Below are 21,139 nucleotides of genomic sequence, written 5' to 3'. Positions count from 1 at the left end.
CAGGAGCAAATCCTTTGGCAGGGGAGTGAGTTTGGGATCCAGAGTGGTGGTGGAGCAGTCAGCCTTTGACAGACAGCTGTAGGGGGGGAAGCCAGGCATGTGCAGGGACAGGCACGGGAGGTGTGAAGAGGTGAAGGTGGGAGGCTGCCCTCTCCGATCTCCCTCCCTTCCACTTCTCAGCCCATACTTTCCCTCCTATTCCAAGTGAGGGATGGAGTAAGGTCATCGGCTGAGACTACGGATGTGAAATAGTCATTTTAAGAAAGACACTGGGACTGGGTTCAAGAGTGCAGCACTGTACTGTGTTCTGGGAGGCGTGGCTGAGTATTGCAAAAAAAAAAAAAAAAAAAATGCCCCAATTACATATGAAATTATTAGTTGACTATATTCACAATGAAATTACCAGTGAGCCTTTATGAAGTAGATAATAGAATCATATATCTTCCGAAAGAGTACATAGAAGGAAGCTAGAACTGAATAGCCAAGAAATGTAGCTTAATATTATATTTATAAGACCATAATATGTAATGATGAAAAGAGAAGAAATGAACAGAAAAAGGGTAGGTTATTTTAAAATAGCAGTAGGAAAGTAGCAACTTTATGAAAACTAAGTTAAAAACCTTACCATATCAAGACAAATGAGAAAGTTACTATAAAACTTGACTGCAAATTATAAAATGATTACAACAAATAAAATATATAAATTGTTATCAAAAGGTAGAGTAGAAAATTACATCCTAACAGTAAAATCACTGAAAGAAATAAGAAGAAACAAATGGATATATTTCACAACAAAAATATCTTTAATACTTCTCTGTCTAAAATCCTTACCCTGGAGATACTAAAAAATACAATAACAAATGCATTTGGAAAAACGTTATTACCATAAATATAACAAAGTACTGTATTGGTATTCCTAGTCTGTAAAGAACTCCAACAACTCAATAAGAAAAATCTAAATAAATTAATTATTCAAATTAAAACAATAGCTTTAAATGTTAAACCTAATAAAAAAGTAAAGACTATTTATTTGTTAAATTTAACATGGAAAGGTGCGGTGGGTTAAATACACTTACATATTGCTGGTAAAAATGCAAAATGCTTAACATTTTTAAAAAATCAATATCTTTTTATATTAAGACTATTAAAAAATTTTGCCCTTGGTTTTAATAATTTCACTCATAAAAATTTATTCTAAGGGAAAAAAATTAGTCACACACCTAAGAGATTAACATTGTTTTTATGCACACACATACACTCACAACATCATTAAATTTATAATAGTGATGAAATAGCAAATTCTATTACAAAGCAACTATGTGATGTAACATTATGTTAGCACATAAAAGTGTTTTTAAGGCTATTTATCATATAGGAGTTAAGATTTATTAAATATTCATTATATGCCAGGTGCTGTTCTATTTTTTAATCCTCACCTGAGGATATGTTTTTATTCATTTTAGATAGAGAAGAGGGAGGGGGAAAGAGAGAGAGAGATGTGAGAGAGGAACATTGATAGGTTGCCTCCCATTTGTACCCTGACCAGAGATTGAACCCACAACCTAGGTATATGCCCTGACCGGGAATCAAACCTGCAACCTTTTGGTGTACAGGACAATGCTCCAACCAACTGAGCCAGCTAGCCAGGACAGGGTTCTAAAATGCCTTACATTTATATTTACTAAATTATTTAATCCTCATAACAACTATGAAGCAGGTTTTACTGTTACTGCGTAGATGTACAGACTGAGGTACAGAGTGAATAAGTAACTTGCTCAGTTATATACAGTAGTCCCCTCCCTATTACTGGGCGATACGACCTCCAGTGAATATCTGAAACTGTGGATTGTACCAAACCCTGTAAATTAGGCACAAAAAGAGATTAACAACAGTAACTATTAATAAAATGGAACAATAAGCTATAAAAATTACTATGTGAATGTGGTCCCTCTCTCAAAATCCTATCTTATTGTACTGTACTCACCCTCCTTCTTGTGATGCTGTGAGATGAAAATACGCCTTAAGTCGAGAACTTTCCCCTTTTCACTTAGAGGAAGCATTTTTCAGCTTCTCTTTGGCATATTCAAATCGCCAGCATTGCTACTCCTACGCTTTGGGGCTGTAACGACGTAAAAGGAGGATCTCAAACACAAGCATGCATACCAGACAGTCACTCTGACAACAGGTGGCTACTAGGAGAATAGCTGGTCCCAGTGTCCAAAGCATGGAGACGCTGGAGGAAGGCGTGTTTCAGATCCTGGGAAGACCAGCATGAGGGTTCATCATGCTCCTCAGAATGGTGTTCAGTTTAGAACTTATGGATTATTTCTGGAATTTTTCATTTAATATTATAACCATGATGAACATTGGGTGTCTGAAGCTGCAGAAAGCAGAAGTGTAGGTAGGGGTGGGGGACTGCTGTATAAGTAAGCAGGGGTATATTAAAATCAAAGCTCGGTACTCTGACAACTGACCCCAGGTTCTTTGTCACTGCTCTATACTGACACCATATAATGTAGGGGGAACATCACTATATATTATTAATAAAAAAAAATTCTACATGTACAAATCAACTCAGTAAAATGCACGCCTGCATTAAAAAGGGGGAGGAAATGAATCTAAATATGTGTAGAGATGAACTCTGGGTAAGGAGATTTAGTTGGTTTTTGCTTACTTCTAGTGTTCTTAATGCTATTAATATTTTAAAAAGAACGTATTTTAGTGTTGAAGATAGAGTGATGTTCTATTATAGAAAAAAAAGGAAGTGTTAGCAAATTTGCAAAAAAATGCAAAGTTCTAAAAAATACTGCCATTTAGATAACTCATGTTATTTTGAAGCTTCACAACAACTCACAGCTTTTGTTTAAATATTTCCAGACTTATAAACAAATGGTAGTACACAGCATATTTAAGCTACTAGGAAATTAATTTATATGCCGACCTCTCCTTTTTAGCACAAACACGCAGACTCACAGATCCACACATACCAAGCACATTAACCCTTTGTAATTGTAGGGATGTTTTAACACAACCATAAGATAAGGGAAAATCAGTTTTGTTTTGTATTTGTGTTTATTTATGACAAGGAATAAGCATAGTTGTTTAACATGGACCTTGCTGATGAGCTGCCTGAACTTTCTATTTTATTCATTTCAGTAATATTTGGATTTAAAGTAGTAAATGAAATCTCCAAACACCCGTGAGAGTGCCCATGTGGGGAAGTTTCCATAATGGCTGATGTTTGGAAAAAGGAGGAGGGAACATGAAGCAAATACATGCAAACTACTACTCATTTGGGCATTAAACTAGGCTGCCTACATGGTCTCTAACAAGGTCATTTGGTCTAAAATCTGTGCAAATCTCAAGGTTTCCTCCTCTGATGTAAAAGTCTTGCTTAGGCCTCCACTTGAAACTTTCTTTCCCTGCACTCCAATGTTGGTCTGTTTGGACTCCCAAGGTAAGATGTCATGTGCCAGTTGGAAAAGTCCCCTAGCTATTTTCTTTATCCTCACTTTTTTTTTTTCATTTTTTTGTTGTTGTTGTTGTTCAGATAGAGTGTGAGGATGAGAGAGAGAGAGAAACATCAATGTAAAAGGGACACGTCGAGTGGCTGCCACCCGCACAACCCAACCAGGGCAGGGGACAAACTGCAACCGAGGTACATGCCCTTAGCGGGAACCGAACACGGGTCTCTCCGGACCGCAGGTGGATGTTCTAACCACTGAACCAAACCGGCCAGGGCTCCCCTAGCTATTTTTAACTCAAATAGCTAACTGGGAAAATACATAGTAACTTTTCAATAGGGTGACTCATACCATATAAATAATCTCATGGAAAGAAGATTTGAAAAAGCATTTGACAAGTCAAAGTCATGCTTTGCACTGGAGAGTTTGTATCATGAGTATTTGACTCTAGCAGAAATCTTCTGAGTTTGAGGAAAAATTTTCAGAATAAAGTCATGACCTCTCCCTAGAAGGTGGGGTGTGTCCGCAGCATGTATTTTCCCAGGACCCTCCTCAAGGCCCCCATGACCTCCTTATTCCTCAGGCTGTAGATGAGGGGGTTCAGGGCTGGAGTGACAATTGTGTAGAAAACAGAGATGATGTTGTCCTGCTTGGGGCTGTGTAGGGAACTGGGCAGGACATACATGAACGTGGCAGCTCCATAGAACATCCCGACCACAGTCAGGTGGGAAGAACAGGTGACTAGGGCTTTCTGCTTCCCCTGCTTTGAGGGCATGTGGAGCACAGTAATTAGGATTAGTGTGTAGGAGGCAAGGATAGCAGCAAGAGCTGGTAACAGGAAGGTCACACCCATCACATACACCATGAGCTCATATCTGGAGGTATCTGCACAGGCCAACTTTAGCAGAGGTGGGATCTCACAAAGCAGGTGCCTTATTTTCCGGGACATGCAGAAGGGGAAGTGCATGGTATACAGTGTATGTCCTAGAGCACTCAGGGATGCCAGGCTCCAGGATGTGGCCACCATGAGCCAGCAGACCCTCGTACTCATGAGAACCATGTAGTTCAGGGGATGACAGATGGCCACATACCTGTCATAGGCCATGAAGGCCAGGAGGAGGTCCTCTGCACCACCCAGCGTCAGTGCCAGAAACATCTGAAGGGCACAGCCCCCGAAGGAGATGGTGTTGTCGCTGCTAAGAAAATCCACGAGAGCCTTGGGTGTGACCACAGACGTGAAGAGGAGGTCCATGAGTGAGAGCTGCCCAAGCAGGAGGTACATGGGCACATGGAGCTGGGCATCCATTGTGATGACCAGGAGCAGCAGGCCATTGCTGGTCAGAGCCAACATGTACAGAACTGCGACTGTGGCACTGAGTAGCCCAGGAGAGCCACTGTCCTTCAGAATCCCCATCAATATGAACCCACTTCCCAGGGTGGAGTTCCAGTGCTCCATTCTGTGCTGTTTCTTCAGTTACCTAGAACCAATTGGATTCTTGGTGAAATTTTGCTAAAATGGTTCCTTAGTTTTGTAATATCAAATGCCCGTGAAGTGGCCAACATGAATCCAATGAGATAATACTTTTCCCACTGGGAACTGATTTTACCTCTTGATCTCTCAGTTTCTGATTCTTTTAATTATATCTTGATAAAGAACCATCTAAATAAAAAGCATGTAGATAGCAATAGCCAAACATTGAGAGATCACTGCATAAAAATATTATTCAGTCATCAAATATGACCATGTGTCTTTCCAGAAAGATTAAATCATCTCTCTTTATAAAAAGCAATATCCTGGCACCCATGTCCTTGATTGTCCTTGGACCTATCTTATAATGTTAGACTAATGATGTAGATACCCAGTTGTGTTCTGCCTAGACCTGCTATGAATATGAAATTCCAAAACAGGTACAAAAATAGATTTCAATAGAGCACTTCCATTTCTTTTCCCATATAATTTATGTCTATCTGTTGTCATCACTCAAGGCTGTAAATACAAGCCTCACAAGCTAAAATGTGTTCACTTTAGTCACCTCTCTTGACCTGCTTCACATTCTCCATGTGCCTGGGAGAGAAGAATTCTAGACTGTCTGAAACTAGAGGATGGTGCTGTTTGAGTTGCTGTTGCTTTGAGAGTTAATCCTTTAGGATCAATGCAAACGTAGGTTCTTTTTAAAAACAGGTTATAATAAAATGTGAGGACTCAAAAGTATAGTAGCAGATGAGGCTTTTCCCAGGAATATCACGTGTTAATGTTTGAAAAAACGGTGAAAGGTGTAAGCAACAAGATAGTATGTATGTATCTCGACATTTTGCTGATTTCGATTGGCCTCTTCTGAGTCCACAAGATTTTAATGATAAAAAGGTATTAGAGGATACAACAGGCATATCATCTGCTCTTAGATGGATCTTTGGAGGCATGTGTTAGGTGCAAAAACACCTCACCGGTGGCCAGCAAAGTCCATGGGCTTTAAAGGTAGGTACTGATACTTTGTCAGGAAACAGATACCCAAGCCTGGCATGTAGCACATACTCATCATCTTCATTGATTCTTCTTCATGTTTAAAACACCAAGAATTAGAGTATTGGGAAGGACTATAGAGCCCAAAGCCCTAGAGAAGATGAAAGACAGAGTAGCTCAGTTCTTGGGCTTTGTTTCTCAACTCAACATTCCTAGAGGCTGTATACTTCCCTGAAAGAGAATTACTGCTCTTACCTCAGGTGGTGAGAAGCCCTACGGGCTGACCATGCAGACTGCTCTGGGATTGTGTTAACATCAGGAATGTTCCTGTAGAAATGAAGAAGGAAGATAGGGATTTACTACCAGCATCCAGTAGGTTTGATTTCTGCTAAGTTGCGTTAAGCGTCTGAGGAGTCAGACCAAGATAGGTATCAGGACCATTTTGTGCCTTCTGTTCCTATGCAGGTCTTCTTTAGTGATGCAGTAGACACAGACAGGGAGCTCATACAATCCCTGAGTAGTTGCTATGAAGCAAGAAGATGGTTTTCCTACTCTCACACCTGTGGAGAATTAGGAGCAACTGCTTCTGCTATATGGTTTCCCAGGTAAAGAGCCCATCCAGCTTTGGAGCAGTCGTCAGACTGAGTTCTTAGGTCTAGATGCTCAGGTGTTCATTCACTGCTGCTAGGGTCTGGGAGCAAAGATGAAAGCAGCAGGAATCTGGAGAAAATACATATTGAAAGAGCCACCTAAGGGAGACCTGCCATGCCTAGCCTCCTTGTCCCTGGGGCCAACTGTGTGGCAGAGCCCTGTCCTGGGGGAGGTTACTCTGTCTCCTTATCCCATGACCCCATCATCTCTATTCTCTTCTACCTCTGCCTTCAGAGGGACTTGTCTTCTCAGATGAAATGGCCTCCCCAGAAAATGTTGGGCGAGGAAACTGATTATTAATTAATTCTCTTGGGCATGTTTCTTGGACCAATATCCCTGTGCTCTCCTCTCACTAAATTTGTTTTTATCCAAATTGCCAATTTATGTGCTTTATTTAAAACATTTAAGATACAAGTCAGTGAAGGATGTTTTGAAGTTTAAAATCAAGTATTTTTAAAATTTTATTTATTTTTTACAGTGCGGTTGAAATAAAGGGCTTAGGGAATACAGCAATAAATGGAAAGTATTTTTATGATCTTTGGGCTGAGAAGAATCTTGAAGAAGATACAAAAAACACTAAAGTTAGAGGGAAAAAATTGATGAATTCGACTGCATTAAAATTTAAAACTCTGGTCTATCAAAAGTAAATGAAATCACAAGATAGAAGCTACAAGCATATATTTGCAACATGTATAATCAACAAAGATTTTGTATCTAAAATGCACATAAAATGTCTGCTAATATAGTTTTTAAACATCATGCCAGCACAAAAATGGAGAATAGCATGAAATAGAAATTTTACAGGAAATAGGACACAAATTATGAATAAATTGATCAAAATTCTGTATAATTAATGAAATAATGTCAATGTCCTTGATAAGATAACATTTCTACTTACTAGACTGGTAAAAATTAAGGTGTTTGATAATAACTACTGGCATTAAGGACGTGGACCCTTGGAAATACATAGACACTTCTGGTGGGAGTAAAAGTTGATACAACCATGTTGGGAAATACTTTGGTGCCAGTTTCGGAATCTGAAAATTTACATGTTCAGATTTAGAAAACACTTCTATTTATGTGATTTAGAGAAACTCTTACTCATGAGTCCCAAGATTTTATATATATATATATATATATATATATATATATATATTCATAGAAGCATTGACTATAAATGCAAAAACCTGGGAACAACTCTAGTGTCCTTCAACAGGAAAATATATGTCATAGACTGAATTGTGTTTCCCCCCAAATCTGTCTGTTGAGGCCTTATCCCTCAATATGTCTGTATTTGGAGATAGGGCCTTTAGTAGGATGTTAGGTTAAATAAGGTTATAAGTGTGGGGCTCTAATCCAGTAGGATGGTTTAGAAGAGGAAGAGCCATGAGGAGGGTGCTTGTATAGACAAAGCCCATGTGAGGACAGAGAGTGAGAAGACAGCCATCTGCAAGCCAGGAGGAAAGATCTCACCAGGAACCCACCGGTCTAGCACCTTGATCTTGGACTCTAGCCTTCAGAACTGTGAGAAAATAATTTTCTGTTGTTTAAGCACCCCAGTCTGTGGTTTTTGTTATGATAGCCCAAACAGACTAATATAATACATAAACCATTTGTGATATATGGATGCAATGGAACATTATACAGCAATAAAAATGAATAAATAGCAATTATACCCCACTAGAGGATGAATCTTGAAAAACATATTTACTGATAATGGACTTTATTCACACTCTACCATTTTTATAAATCTTAAAAATAAATAATTAATAATGTAGTATTTTGGGATATAGGCATATGGGTTAAGACTATGTCTTTTAAAGCAATGAAATATCGAACATACATTTCAGGGTAGTGGAAAGACTGAGGAATAGGATGAAGATGCTCGTGTAAAAACAATTGCATTATCAATTATCTAGTTTTTAAGTCAGGTAATGTCCTCTCACAGAATTAGCCTGGTGGCCCTAGGTTTCTATCCCCCCTTATGAGAGGCACTGATGGGCCCATTTCTACATTGCTGAAAACCAACCAGGAAGCAAGGGCCCTTTTCAGGATCTATACTCTGCACCAAATCTTACGATAGATTTTGTGGCATCTGTGGAACACTCTTTCTACCTCCCTCCCTTCCCATGGCCTCCTTTGTGATCCTCCTAGCCTGAACTATTTTCAGTTCAATAGGACTGCACTCTGTGGAATCTGTAATTACAAAATCTTCCTTTCATTGACTTTTGACAATCTAGTGTGGCCTGTGCACTGGATGGGTGTCCTGGCATTAGTGCTATATGCCACCAGTGATACTTGAAGAGGGAGTGGGCAACTTTCTAAGTATTGAACAGCAAAAATAAAGAGAAATGCACACAGTACTGAAGCTGTAGAATGTCAACATTTAAGAAAATCTTTTAAATCCTCCCAGAGATAATAATGGGTTATCTACTAATAAAGACAATTAGGTGATAGTGGACTTTTCAGTGATAGTAAAAACAAACTTTCAAAAGTGCTGAGGTGATATAACTACACAATTAGAATTTTATGCACAGGTAATCATCATTAAAAAATGAGGACAGATTAAAAAACAAAAACCAGAGATTCCAAAATGGTGGCAGAATGAATGGAAGCTACACAGACATTCTCCCAGGCCAAACTGGAATTACAATGAAAATAAAGACAAATCATCAGGAAAAAGCAACAGAAGAGCAGCTTGGAGAACCATATAACCAGAGACTCTTGACTCAATCCTGGTAGGATTGCGAAGACCTGAGAGGACGGCTGGGAGCCCACAGTCAACAGTTGCCTTAGCTGTGAGCAACATCCTCCAGTTAAACTCCCAAGCAGCTCCATAGCACAGAGCCGGGACAGAGGCTAAAACAGCCACAGCCACTCACCTTGGGCTCCATCAGAGGGAGGGTGGACTGGACTGGAACTGTATGAAGACACTCAGGATTTGTAGGGCGCTCAGTGCTTTTGCTGAGTTGTGGCCACACAGGACAGTGTCATCTTAGTCCTTCCTAAGGCTCTGAGGAGAAGCAGCTGCCCCTCCCTGGGAGATTCAAACCCACCTGGTGGCCATTGAAATGAAAATTGAGGCCCATTACCAAGCAGCATCTGCTCCAACCTCTGGAAATGGCCTTATGCTAAACACCTGAGGGAGTTTTTCAGTCAACTCAGAAACCAAGGTTCTTCAGGTGACCTCTACTAATAGCCTTCAGGCAAAAATACTAGAGGATAACTACCATTCGCTGGGCTAGCAACTATAACCAGAAAAGTAAGAGTTGACAGTGGTATTTAACTTGGGTCCTCCCTGGCTCATTCAAACCCAGGAGAGAGAGCCACAAACAGCAGAACACCAACACCCACAGAGAAAATTTGGCAGGCTCCAAAGCCTACTGTGATAGCCAAAATGGTGAAACACAGAAACAAAAGCCAAATAAAAGAACAAGAGACCTCTACCTAAGATGAGATAAATGAGGTACAATTAAGCAAGTTAACAGAACTAGAATTCAGAGCCATGATCTTGAGGAAGCTCAACAGCATGTATAAGGACATGAGCACCATGAGCGAAGACCTAGAAATGTACAAAATTAACCAGTTGGAAATTAAAAACCACCAAGAAGAAATGAAGACTGACATATCAGAAATAAAGAATACACTGGAAGTTCTAAACAGAAGAGTAAAGAAAGCAGAGGACCAGATCAGTGAATTTGAAGACAGAGTAGAAAAAAAACCAACCATTCAGAAAACCAAAAGGAAAAAACAATTAAAAAACAGGAAGGCAGCTTAAGAGAACTGTGGGACAACTGGAAACATAATAATATTCACATCATAGGAGTCCCTGATGATGAAGAAAATGAGCAAGGGGTAGAGAATATATTTGAAGAAATACTGACAGAAAACTTCCCTAATTTGGTGAAGGAAGAAGGCATTCAAGTTCAAGAAGCACGGAGAGCACCAAGTAAGAAGAACCCAAAGAGGCCCACACCAAGACACATAGTAATCAAACTGCCAAAAATTAAAGACAAAGAGAGAATCCTAAAAGCAGCAAGAGATAAGCAACAGGTTACCTACAAAGGAAAACCCATAAGGCTCTCAGCTAACTTCTCAACAGAAACATTACAGGCCAAAAGGGAGGAGCATGAGGTAATCAAGGTCATGAAAAACAAGGATCTGAATACAAGAGTACTCAACCAGCGAGGCTATCATTCAAAATAGAAGGTCAAATAGAGAGCTTCCCAGACAAAAAAAGTCTAAGGGAATACATTAGCATGAAACCAGTACTGCTAGAAATGTTAAAATGACTTCTGTAATTGGCAGGAGAAATAGGAAGAAAAATATAACCACACTAAACAAAAATGGCAGTAAATTAGTACATATCAATAATCACCTTAAATGTAAATGGATTGAATGCTCCGATAAAAAGACACAGAGTAGCTGATTGAATAAGAAAGCATGACTCATATATGTTGTTTACAGGAGACCCACCTCACAACAAAAGACTTGCATAGGTTGAAAGTGAAGAGATGAAAAAAAATCTTCCAAGCAAAAGGAAAGGAAAAAAAAGCTGGGGTAGCAACACTCATATCTGATATAATAGATATCAAAATGAAGGCCATAACTAGAGACAAAAAAGGCCACTATATAATATTGAAAGGATCTATTCAACAGCAAGATATAACCTTGATAAACATACATGTACCCCATATAGGAGCACCAATATATATTAAAAATATTTTGGAAGACTTCAAAGAAGAAATCGATAGCAATACAATCATAGCAGGGGACATCAACACCCCGCTGACTTCAGTGCATAGATCCTCTAGACAAAAAATTATCAAGGAAACAGAGACTCTAAATGAAGCACTAGACCAAATGGATTTAATACATATCTACAGAGAAATACACACCAAAATGACAGAATCCACATTCTTCTCAAGCGCACATGGGACATTCACAAAGATAGACCATATGTTAGGACACAAACTGAGTCGCTACAAGTTCAAGATAATTGAAATTATATCAAGCATCTTCTCAGATCACAATAGCATGAAACTAGAAATCAATTGCAACAAGAACATGCAAAGACATTTGAAAACATGGAGGCTAAATAGCATGTTATTAAACAACAAATGGGTTACCAAGGAGATCAAGGAAGAAATTAAAAACTTCCTGGAAATCAATGAAAATGAACACACAACAACACAAAATCTATGGGATACAGTGAAAGCAGTTCTGAGAGGGGAGTTTATAGCACTACAGACCTACCTCCAAAAAACAAGAAAAATCTCTAATAGACTATCTAACCTCACAACTTAAAGAACTAGAAAGCAAACAAAAATAAAACCCCAGAGCAAGTAGAAGGAAGGAAATAGTAAAGATCAGAGCAGAAATAAATGACATAGAATTCAAAAAACAATTTGAAGGAACAATGAAACAAAGAGCTGGTTTTTCAAAAAGATAAACAAGATTGATGGACTCTTAGCTAGACTCACCAAGAAACAAAGAGAGAGAACCCAAATACACATAATCAGGAATGAAAGAGGAGAAGTAAATATACTTCACCACAAAAATACAAAAGATCATTAACAACTATTATGAACAATTATACGGCAACAAATTGGACAATCTAAGCAAAATGGACAAATTTCTGGAAATACATAGTCTCCCAAAACTGGACCAAGAAAAGATAGAAAACTTGAACAGACCAATAACAACTAACGAAATTGAAGATGTAATCAAGACTCTCCCAGCAAACAAAAGCCCAGGCCCAGATGGCTTCACGGGGGAGTTTTACTGAACATTCAAAAAAGAACTAACAATCATTCTCCTCAAACTATTCCAAAAATTCAAGAAGAAGGAAGACTTCCAAACTTGTTCTATGAGGCCAGTATAATTCTAATTCCAAACCCATAAAAGAAATTCCAAAAAATTCCAAAGAAAGAAAACTACAGGCCAATATCCCTGATGAACATAGACGCCAAATTCCTGAACAAAATACTAGCAAATCGGATCCAGCAATACATCAAAAAAATTATTCACCATGACCAAGTGGGATTCATCCAAGGGATGCAAGGCGGGTACAATATTCGCAAATCAATAAATGTGATACACCATTTATAAATGAAGAGATAAATAATGTAAAGAATAAAAACCACATGATCATATCAATAGATGCTGAAAAAGCCTTTGACAAAACCCAGCATCCATTTTTGATAAAAATGCTCAGGAATGTGGGACTAGAGCAATCATATCTCGACATAATAAAGGCCATATATGAAAGACCTACAGCCACCATCATACTCAATGGGCAAAAACTAAAAGCATTTTCCTTTAGAACAGGAACAAGACAGGGATGCCCACTTTCACCACTCTTATTTAACATAGTACTGGAAGTCTGAGCCACAGTAATCAGACAGGAAGAAAAAAATAAAAGCGATCCTAATTAGAAAGGAGGAAGTGAAACTTATTATTTGTAGATGATATGATACTATACATAGAAAACCCCAAAGACTCCATCAAAAATCTACTAGACTTAATAAATGAATTTGGCAAAATAGCAGGATACAAAATTAATGTCAAGAAATCAATGGCATTCTTACACAACAATGATGAACTCATAGAAAGAGAAACTAAGAAAACAATCCCATTTACCATTGCAGCAAAAAAACTAAGATACCTAGGAATAAACTTAACCAAAGAAATAAAGGACCTATTCGCAGAAAACTATAGGTCATTGAAAACAGAAATAGAGGAAGATATAATAATGGAAGCACATACCTTGTTCAGGGATTGCAAGAATTAACATCATTAAAATGTCCATACTACCCAAAGCAATCTATAGACTCAATGCAATCGCCATCAAAATACCAACGACATATTTCACAGAACTAGAACAAATACTACAAAAGTTCATATGGAACCAAAAAAGACCTCGAATAGCCACAGCAATCTTGAAAAAGAAGAACAAAGTAGGAGGGGTCACATTACTAGATTTCAGGTTATACTACAAAGCCACTGTAATCAAAACAGTCTGGTACTGCCCTGGCCGGTTTGGCTCAGCGGTTAGAGCATCGGCCTGTGGTCCGGAGAGACCCAGGTTCAGTTCCCGCTAAGGGCACGTACTTCGCTTGCAATTTGTCCCCGGCCCTGGTTGGTTGTGCGGGTGGCAGCCACTCGATGTGTCCCTTTCACGTCAATGTTTTTCTCTCTCTCTTCCTCTCTCTCCCTCCCACTCTATCTGTACAAAAAATGGAAAAATGTCCTCAAGTGAGGATAAAACAAAACAAAACAAAACAAAAAAAAAAACAGTCTGGTACTGGCACAAGGTCAGGCATAGTGGCACAGAACAGAGAACTCAATAATGAACCGAAGGCAATATGCTCAATTAGTATTTGACAACGGTGGCAAGAGCATACAGTGGAGTAAAGACAACCTCTTTAATAAATGGTGTTGGAAAAATTGGACAACTACATGCAAAAAAATGAAACTAGACCATCAACTTATACCATACACAAGAATACACTCAAAATGGGTAAAAGACTTAAATGTGATCCATGAATTCATAAAAATCCTAGAAGAAATTGTAGGCAACAAAATTTCAGACATCATACTCAGCAGAATTTTTACTGATACATCACCTAAGACAACAGAAACCAAGGAGAAAATGAACACATGGGACTACATCAAACTCAAAAGCTTCTGCACAGCAAAAGATACAATCATCAAAATGGAACAGCAACCCAATGATACATCAGATAAGGGGTTAATTTCCAATATATATAGAGTGCTCATACAACTCCACAAAAGGAAGACAAAGAACCCAATAAAAAATGGGCAGAGGAACTAAATAGACACCTCTCCAAACAGGACATACAAATGGCTAAGAGACATATGAAGAAATTCACAATATCACTAATCATCAGAGAGATGCAAATTAAAACAACAATGAGGTATCACCTCACACCCGTCAGAATGGTGGCCATCAACAAATCATCAAACAACAAGTGTTGGCGAGGGTATGGAGAAAAGGGGACTCTAGTACACTGCTGGTGGGAAAGCAGACTGGTGCAGCCACTATGGAAAACATTATGGTGTTACCTCAAAAAATTAAAAATTGAACTTCCATTTGACCCAATGATCCCATTTCTAGGAATATACCCTAAGAAGCCTGAAACACCAATCAGAAAGAATATATGTACCCCCATGTTCATAGCAGCACTATTTACAATAGCTAAGATCTGCAAACAGCCCAAATGTCCATCAGTAGACAAATGGATAAAAAAGTAGTGGTACATATACACAATGGAGTACTATGCAGCTGTAAGAAAGAAGATCTCTTATCTTTTGAGATGACATGGAGGTACCTTGAAAGCATCATCCTAAGCAAAACAAGCCAAACAGAGAAAGACAAGTATCATATGATCTCACTTATTTGTGGAATATAATGAACATAACAGTCTGAGTAATGGGGTAGTCTCAGAGAGGTGGAAGTGGGGTACAGACTGACAATCCCCAGAAGAAGTGGTGGTGGGGGAGAGATAAACCACAGAACTTATATGCATGTGTGCATGAACAATGGTCTTGGACAACAAATCTGGGCACAAGGCCGGGAGGATGGGGAGGGGGGAATCAGTGGGGGGAAAGAAGAAACATCTGTTACAAAAATTAATAAATTAATTTAAAAAATAAAATAAAATGAAAGGTGAAAATAAAACCCAAAAAATATTCATTGCTGAAGACCCTCAGTAAAATATTTCAGCTTGAAGAAAAGTAATGCCTAGGAAATGTTCAGGGTGCAATGATAGAGAAAATCGTTCAGTGAATAAGTTGTCAAGTTTAATTGAAAAAGAATAAATCTACTGGTATTGCAAAAAAAAATAAAATTAAATTCTTAAAAAAATGACAAGATGGAAATGGGATTTTTCTCTGGTTATTTAAAGATGCCTGCAGAAGCAGAATATCAAAAGATTCCTATTCATTTATTTTATTTTTTAAAACATATTTTTATTGAGTTTTTAGGAAGAGAGAGAGAGAAACATCAATGAGAGAGAACATAAATTGGTCGCCTCCTGAATGCCCCCCACTGGGGATTGGGCCCACAACCTGGACATGTATCCTGACCGCGAATCAAACCTGCGACATCTTGGTGCATGGGTTGACGCTCAACCACTGGGTCTCACCCACTGGACAGAAAATTCATTTTTAAATGTTAGAAATAAGATCATCAGGTTCAACACAAAATTTGTTGAGGTCCCAGAGGACAGTTAAAAGCAACTCTTGTGGTTAATGGTTTATATTTCTCATTATTGAGAAATCATCTGCAAGGCTGGAAGACACAGGACCACAATCTAACACGTGACTTCAAAAGTCTACACCTTTATTAACATTAGTAAGTAGCAAGGCCAAATAATGGTACATTCTCCTAGAAAATTACAAAACATTGGTTGAGCCCACTACTGTGGCAGACACAAAGAGGCACCACCCAGCTCCTCCTTTAGGGAAGCACTTCCTACTGAGCTACCAGACATGTAGTCAACAGATAGCTTCCAACTCTTGGGGTCTGTCTTAGCTGCAGAGAGTATCTCCTCAGGGTCAATTAGTATCCCATGACCACACTAGGTGATGATATTGTGTAAAATTCAGCCTGGTGGAGGACAACCCTGACTGGCAATTCTCCTGCTAGAGTGTTTCACTAAGTTGTGGTACATGCATTGCAATGTCTAAGTTTCTGCATGCCCAATCCTGTTTCCTTTCCCTTCTTTGGTGGATATTAATTTCTAATAAACATCTCTCCCACTCCTCAAATCCCACCTCAGTGTGTGCTTCTGGAGAATCAATTTGTGATAAACTATGTTTCAATATGACATTTAAAGTTCCAATGACTGGCCTGAATTATGTCACTCAAAAGTTCTAGGAAAACTGGACTATTTCCATGGCCGCCGGGGGCTGCAGGTCTCAGCCATGGCTGCGGTGAACCCTTGAGACCCGGCGTCGGTGCTAAACGCCGCAGGGCTACTGCTGGGCCATTTCGTAGCTTCGGGGATAGTCAGTCAGGAGATGTTAAATATATCTAAGAAATCAACTCCTTGCTTTGTGACCTTCTTCAGGCTACAGCAGACCACAAATATTCAAGCTGAAATCAATCAGAAAAACCTGGAAATTGAACTTCTAAGATTAGAAAAAGATACAGCAGATGTTGTTCATCCTTCTTTTTTGACTCAAAAGTGTCAAACTCTGCAAAGCATGAATAATTATTTGGAAGCAGTGCTAAAAGAAAAGAGATCCCTCAGGGAAATACTGTTGAATCCCATGTGCCAGGAAAACCTGCCTATTGAAGCTGTTTATCACAGATACCTGGTACATTTGCTGGAGTTGGCAGTGACTTTCATTGAGACATCAGAAACTCATCTCGAAACAATTGGAAGTATTTTTCACTTAGATGCAAATCTAAAGAAAATGAGCAAGGCTTTAGCCAAGATGGATATTTTGGTGACCGAGACAGAAGAAGTGGCAGAGAATATGCTCAAGTGGCGAGAACAACAAAAGGAAATTTCCTCTTGAATCCCCAAAATATTAGCTAAAGAGAATTATCTTCACAAAATATTATAATACCCTAATGCCTTCTTTACCTTTTATTTCTAAAGTTTATGTCCAAACTATTAATGCCAAATGATTCAACTGATTCAATTAAGCAAAAGTAAATCATTTATTTTTGTTTATTTGTGTGTAGTAATGTGAAGGCCATTTTTAGTCAATGATAACACGGGTATCTATAGGCTTTGCTGCTAGCAATACTGAAAGAGCCCTTTCTATATTGAAGGAATAAAATTCCAAGTTCATTAAGACCAAACTAAATTTTTCTTTTTTTTTTTTTTCAAATCTTTATTGTTGGATGTAAAATGTATTACAGATGTTCCACATTTTTCCCCCATTGACCCCCTCCTCCCCACTCCTGCCCCCCTCGCACCTTTTCCCACACTATTGTCTGTGTCCATTGGTTATGCATATAAGTTCTTTGGTTTATTTCTTTCCACCCCCCAACCCCTTTCCCTTTGAGGTTTGTCAGTCTAGCAATGAATTTGTGCTTCTTAATCCCTTCACCTTTTTCACCCATTCCCCCAACCCCCTTCCCAACTAGCAACCAACAAAATGTTCTCTGTATCTATGAGAATGTTTCTGGTCTTCCTATTCATTTTGTTTGTAGATTCCATTGTTGATAGATATGTATTCATTGCCATTTTGTGTGTTCATACATTTTATCTTTTTCTTCAAAAAGACCCTTCATCATTTCATATAATAATGGTTTGGTAGTGATGAACTCCTTTAACTTTTTCTTGTCTGGGAAAGTTTTTATATGTCCATCAATTCTAAATGACAGCTTTGCAGGATAGAGTAATCTTGGTTGTAGGTTCTTGGTTTTCATCACTCTGAATATTTCTTGCCACTCCCTTCTGGCCTGCAAAGTTTCTTTTGAGAAATCAGCTGACAGCCTAATGGGTACTCCCTTGTAGGTAACTAGCTGCCTTTCCCTTGCTGCTTTTAAGATTCTCTCTTTGTCTTGAACCTTTTGCATTTTGATGATGATGTGTCTAGGTGTGTGCCTCTTGGGGTTCATCTTGTTTGGGACTCTCTGTGCTTCCTGGACTTGTATGTCTGTTTCCTTCACCAAGTTAGGAAAGTTTTCTGCCATTATTGTTTCAAACAGGTTTTCGATTACTTGTTCTCTCTCTTCTCCTTCTGGCACCCCCAAGATGTGAATGTTGGCACGCTTGAAGTTGTCCCAGAGGTTCCTTACACGATCCTCATTTTTTTGGATTCTTTTTTCTTTTTGCTGTTCTGATTGGGCATTTTTTGCTTCCTTATATTCCAAATCGATGGTTTTCTCCTTGGATTTACATACTCTATTATTGAAGCTGTGTAAATTATTCTTTATTTCAGTTAATGCCTCCTTTAATTCTAACTGTGTATCCATGATTTCTAACTGGTCCTTTTTTATGCTCTTGAGGCCCTCCCTAAGTTCACTGAGGTTCTCACTAAGTTCATTGAGCATCCTTATAAGCAGTATTTTGAACTCAGTATCTGTTAGGTTGCTTATCTCCCTTTCGCTTAGTTCTTTTCTTGGGGTTTTGTTCTGTTCTTTCATTTGGGACCTGTTTCTTTGTATCCTCATTTTGGCTGCCTCCCTGTGTTTGTTTCTGTGTATTACTTAATGAGAGGTATGGGGCTCGCTGAGACCAGATGCTGCTCGTTTGAAAGAATTTAGGAAAAACCTGAAGCAGGATCCAAGACCGGCCAATCCTATGATTAAGCAAGTGGCAACAGCTTGGGGGGCTTGAAAGTTGTGTGGGGCAGGGCGGGGCCTCAGGGAGTCAGCAGGGCGGGGCTACCAGTGTGAGCCAGGTTGCTGGAGTCCCAGATATGGCTTCTGTCTGCCGCCCCCGGGAAGGGCTCACCAAAGGAACAAAGGCCTCTTACAGCACGTTTGTCCCCGAGGAAGCCCCCTCTCCAGCCCTCACTCCAGTGCCAAACAGCTCAGTTCTTCCCTGTGTGTCTCTGGCGCCCCTCGAGCTGCCTCCCCTCCGAGCTTAGAGGGAGAGAGTCCGATAAGTCCGTGCGCGGGCCCTTTAGGGAGCTGCCTGGGGCTCCAGCCGCTTCAGCTTCCCTGAGCCTCAGTTTCCGCTGGTTTTTCCAGCCAGAAGTTATAGGGACTTCTCTTCCTGGCACTGGAACCCTGAACGGGGCACCTGGTGTGGGACGGGGACCCCTCAGTCCTCAGGAAGGACCTTCCCAGCCAGGGGAGCCTCCTGATTTTTATCCGCCACACGTGGGTGTGGGACCAGCCTGTCTCGCCGCTGCTCCGCCGCCACCCCTCGCGCCGCTGCCACTCCTACCAGTCTGGATGTAGCTGCTTTTTTTTTTTTTCCCTCACCCGAGGACATTTTTCCATTTTTTGTTCAGATAGAGCGGGAGGGAGAGAGAGGAAGAGAGAGAGAGAGAAACATCGATGTGAAGGGACACATCGAGTGGCTGCCACCCGTGCTTTTTTTTTTTTTTTTAATTCCGTAGTTGTACGACTTCCATTCGGCTTGATTTCAGGTGGTTTTGAATGATGGTTGTTCTGTAGTTTAGTTGTAACTTTGATGTGGTTGTGGGAGGACACGATACCGCATTTACCTACGCCGCCATCTTGACCGGAAGTCAATTTTTCTTTGTTTTTCATATATTTTTATTCTGCTTTTCAATAAAACTCATGAAGATCAAGTATAAATAATAAAAAAAAAAAGTTCTAGAAAAACTGGGGATTATGCCCTGGCCAGTGTGGCTCAGTTGGTTGGAGCATTGTTCCGTGCACTGGAAGGTTGTGGGTTTGATTCCCGGTCAGGGCACATTCCTAGGTTATAGGTAAAATCCACAGCCAGGGTGCATACAGGAGGCAACCCATCGATGTTTCTCTCTCACATTAATGTTTCTCTTAATCTTTCTCTAAAATCAATTAAAAACAAACAAAAAAACCTCTTGATTGTGATAAAAGAAAACCTTATTGAGAGCTTACTACATTCCAGGTAATTTTCTAAGCACTTTACATTATAAACTCATTTAATCTTCACAACAACTCTAAGTTAGGTACACCTTTTAACATTTAGAGATGAAAATTTGAGTAAGAGAGAACTAAGGTGGCCAATCGACATTTCAGTTAGCAAGTGTTAGAACTAGGAATAAAATCCAGGCAATCTGGTTCCAAAATCATGGCTGTACTCTTGTGTTTATTTCAATCCTAGATAGCAGTTTGCACCAAAAGTTCAATTTGGTAGGTAGAATTAGCTCAGTAGCAGGAAGTAAGATAGAGAGAAGTAAAAAGATTTGTACTATGCTGTGGAGGAAGAGTTTATCGGAACTTCTTGTTTGGAAGTAGTAATGCAAAAAGAGTAAATAAGGATTATCTATTGATTTTTAGCTTGATCAAGTGTGAAAATGATAAGGCTGTCTTTTTATAATAAAACTGTAAAAAGAGCACATTTAGGGCTGTGGATCAAGCTTTCAGTTTTGGATTAAATGAGAAATGCTTAAGACATTCAAGCAAAAGTTTACATCAGCAGCTAAATGAGTTTGGGCTTCAGAAGAGGTCATGGCATTGGGAGTGAATGCAGATGGAATTTAAACCCATTAAATAATGGCCTTACCAAGGCCAGAATGTGCGCTCGGAAGGAAGGAGGCTTGCAAGGAAGCCGCGAGGCACTCTGACAGTTAGATGTCATGTTGAAGAGGGGCAGTGGGCTAAGTGAAGCCCTAGTCTAGTGGGGAAATTGGAAAATCTAGTGTTTGTGGTGCCCTGGAACTCATAAAAAGAAGGTGATTCAAGCCCTGGCCAGTTTGGCTCAGCGGTTAGAGCATCAGCCTGCGGTCCAGAGAGATCTGGTTCGGTTCCCGCTAGGGGCGAGTACCTTGGTTGCAGTTTGTCCCCGGCCCTGGTTGGTCGTGCGGGTGGCAGCCACTCGATGTGTCCCTTTCACGTCGATGTTTCTTTCTCTCTCTCTCTCCCTCCCACTCTATCTGAACAAAAAATGGAAAAATG

At 39.6% G+C, this 21,139-nt stretch overlaps 1 protein-coding gene and 1 pseudogene across 1 annotated transcript; one reads left to right on the top strand and one right to left on the bottom strand.

The window, feature by feature from the left end:
* Window positions 1-3,960: 3,960 nt before the first annotated feature.
* Window positions 3,961-4,929, bottom strand: LOC118628481 (olfactory receptor 2AG1-like). Its single transcript, XM_036259474.1, has one exon. The coding sequence runs from the start codon at window positions 4,918-4,920 to the stop codon at window positions 3,970-3,972; it is 951 nt and encodes a 316-aa protein (XP_036115367.1). The 5' UTR covers window positions 4,921-4,929; the 3' UTR covers window positions 3,961-3,969.
* Window positions 4,930-16,527: 11,598 nt separating this feature from the next.
* Window positions 16,528-17,239, top strand: LOC118629048 (annotated as a pseudogene).
* Window positions 17,240-21,139: the final 3,900 nt, after the last annotated feature.

Source organism: Molossus molossus, unplaced genomic scaffold, assembly GCF_014108415.1.
Source record: "Molossus molossus isolate mMolMol1 unplaced genomic scaffold, mMolMol1.p scaffold_m16_p_13, whole genome shotgun sequence".
NCBI lineage: Eukaryota > Metazoa > Chordata > Mammalia > Chiroptera > Molossidae > Molossus > Molossus molossus.
This window is presented reverse-complemented; position numbering and strand designations above follow the sequence as displayed.

Coding starts and splice junctions, on each gene's coding strand:
- LOC118628481 (XM_036259474.1), bottom strand. CDS start 4,920: ATGGAGCACTGGAACTCCACCCTGGGAAGTGGGTTCATATTGATGGGG.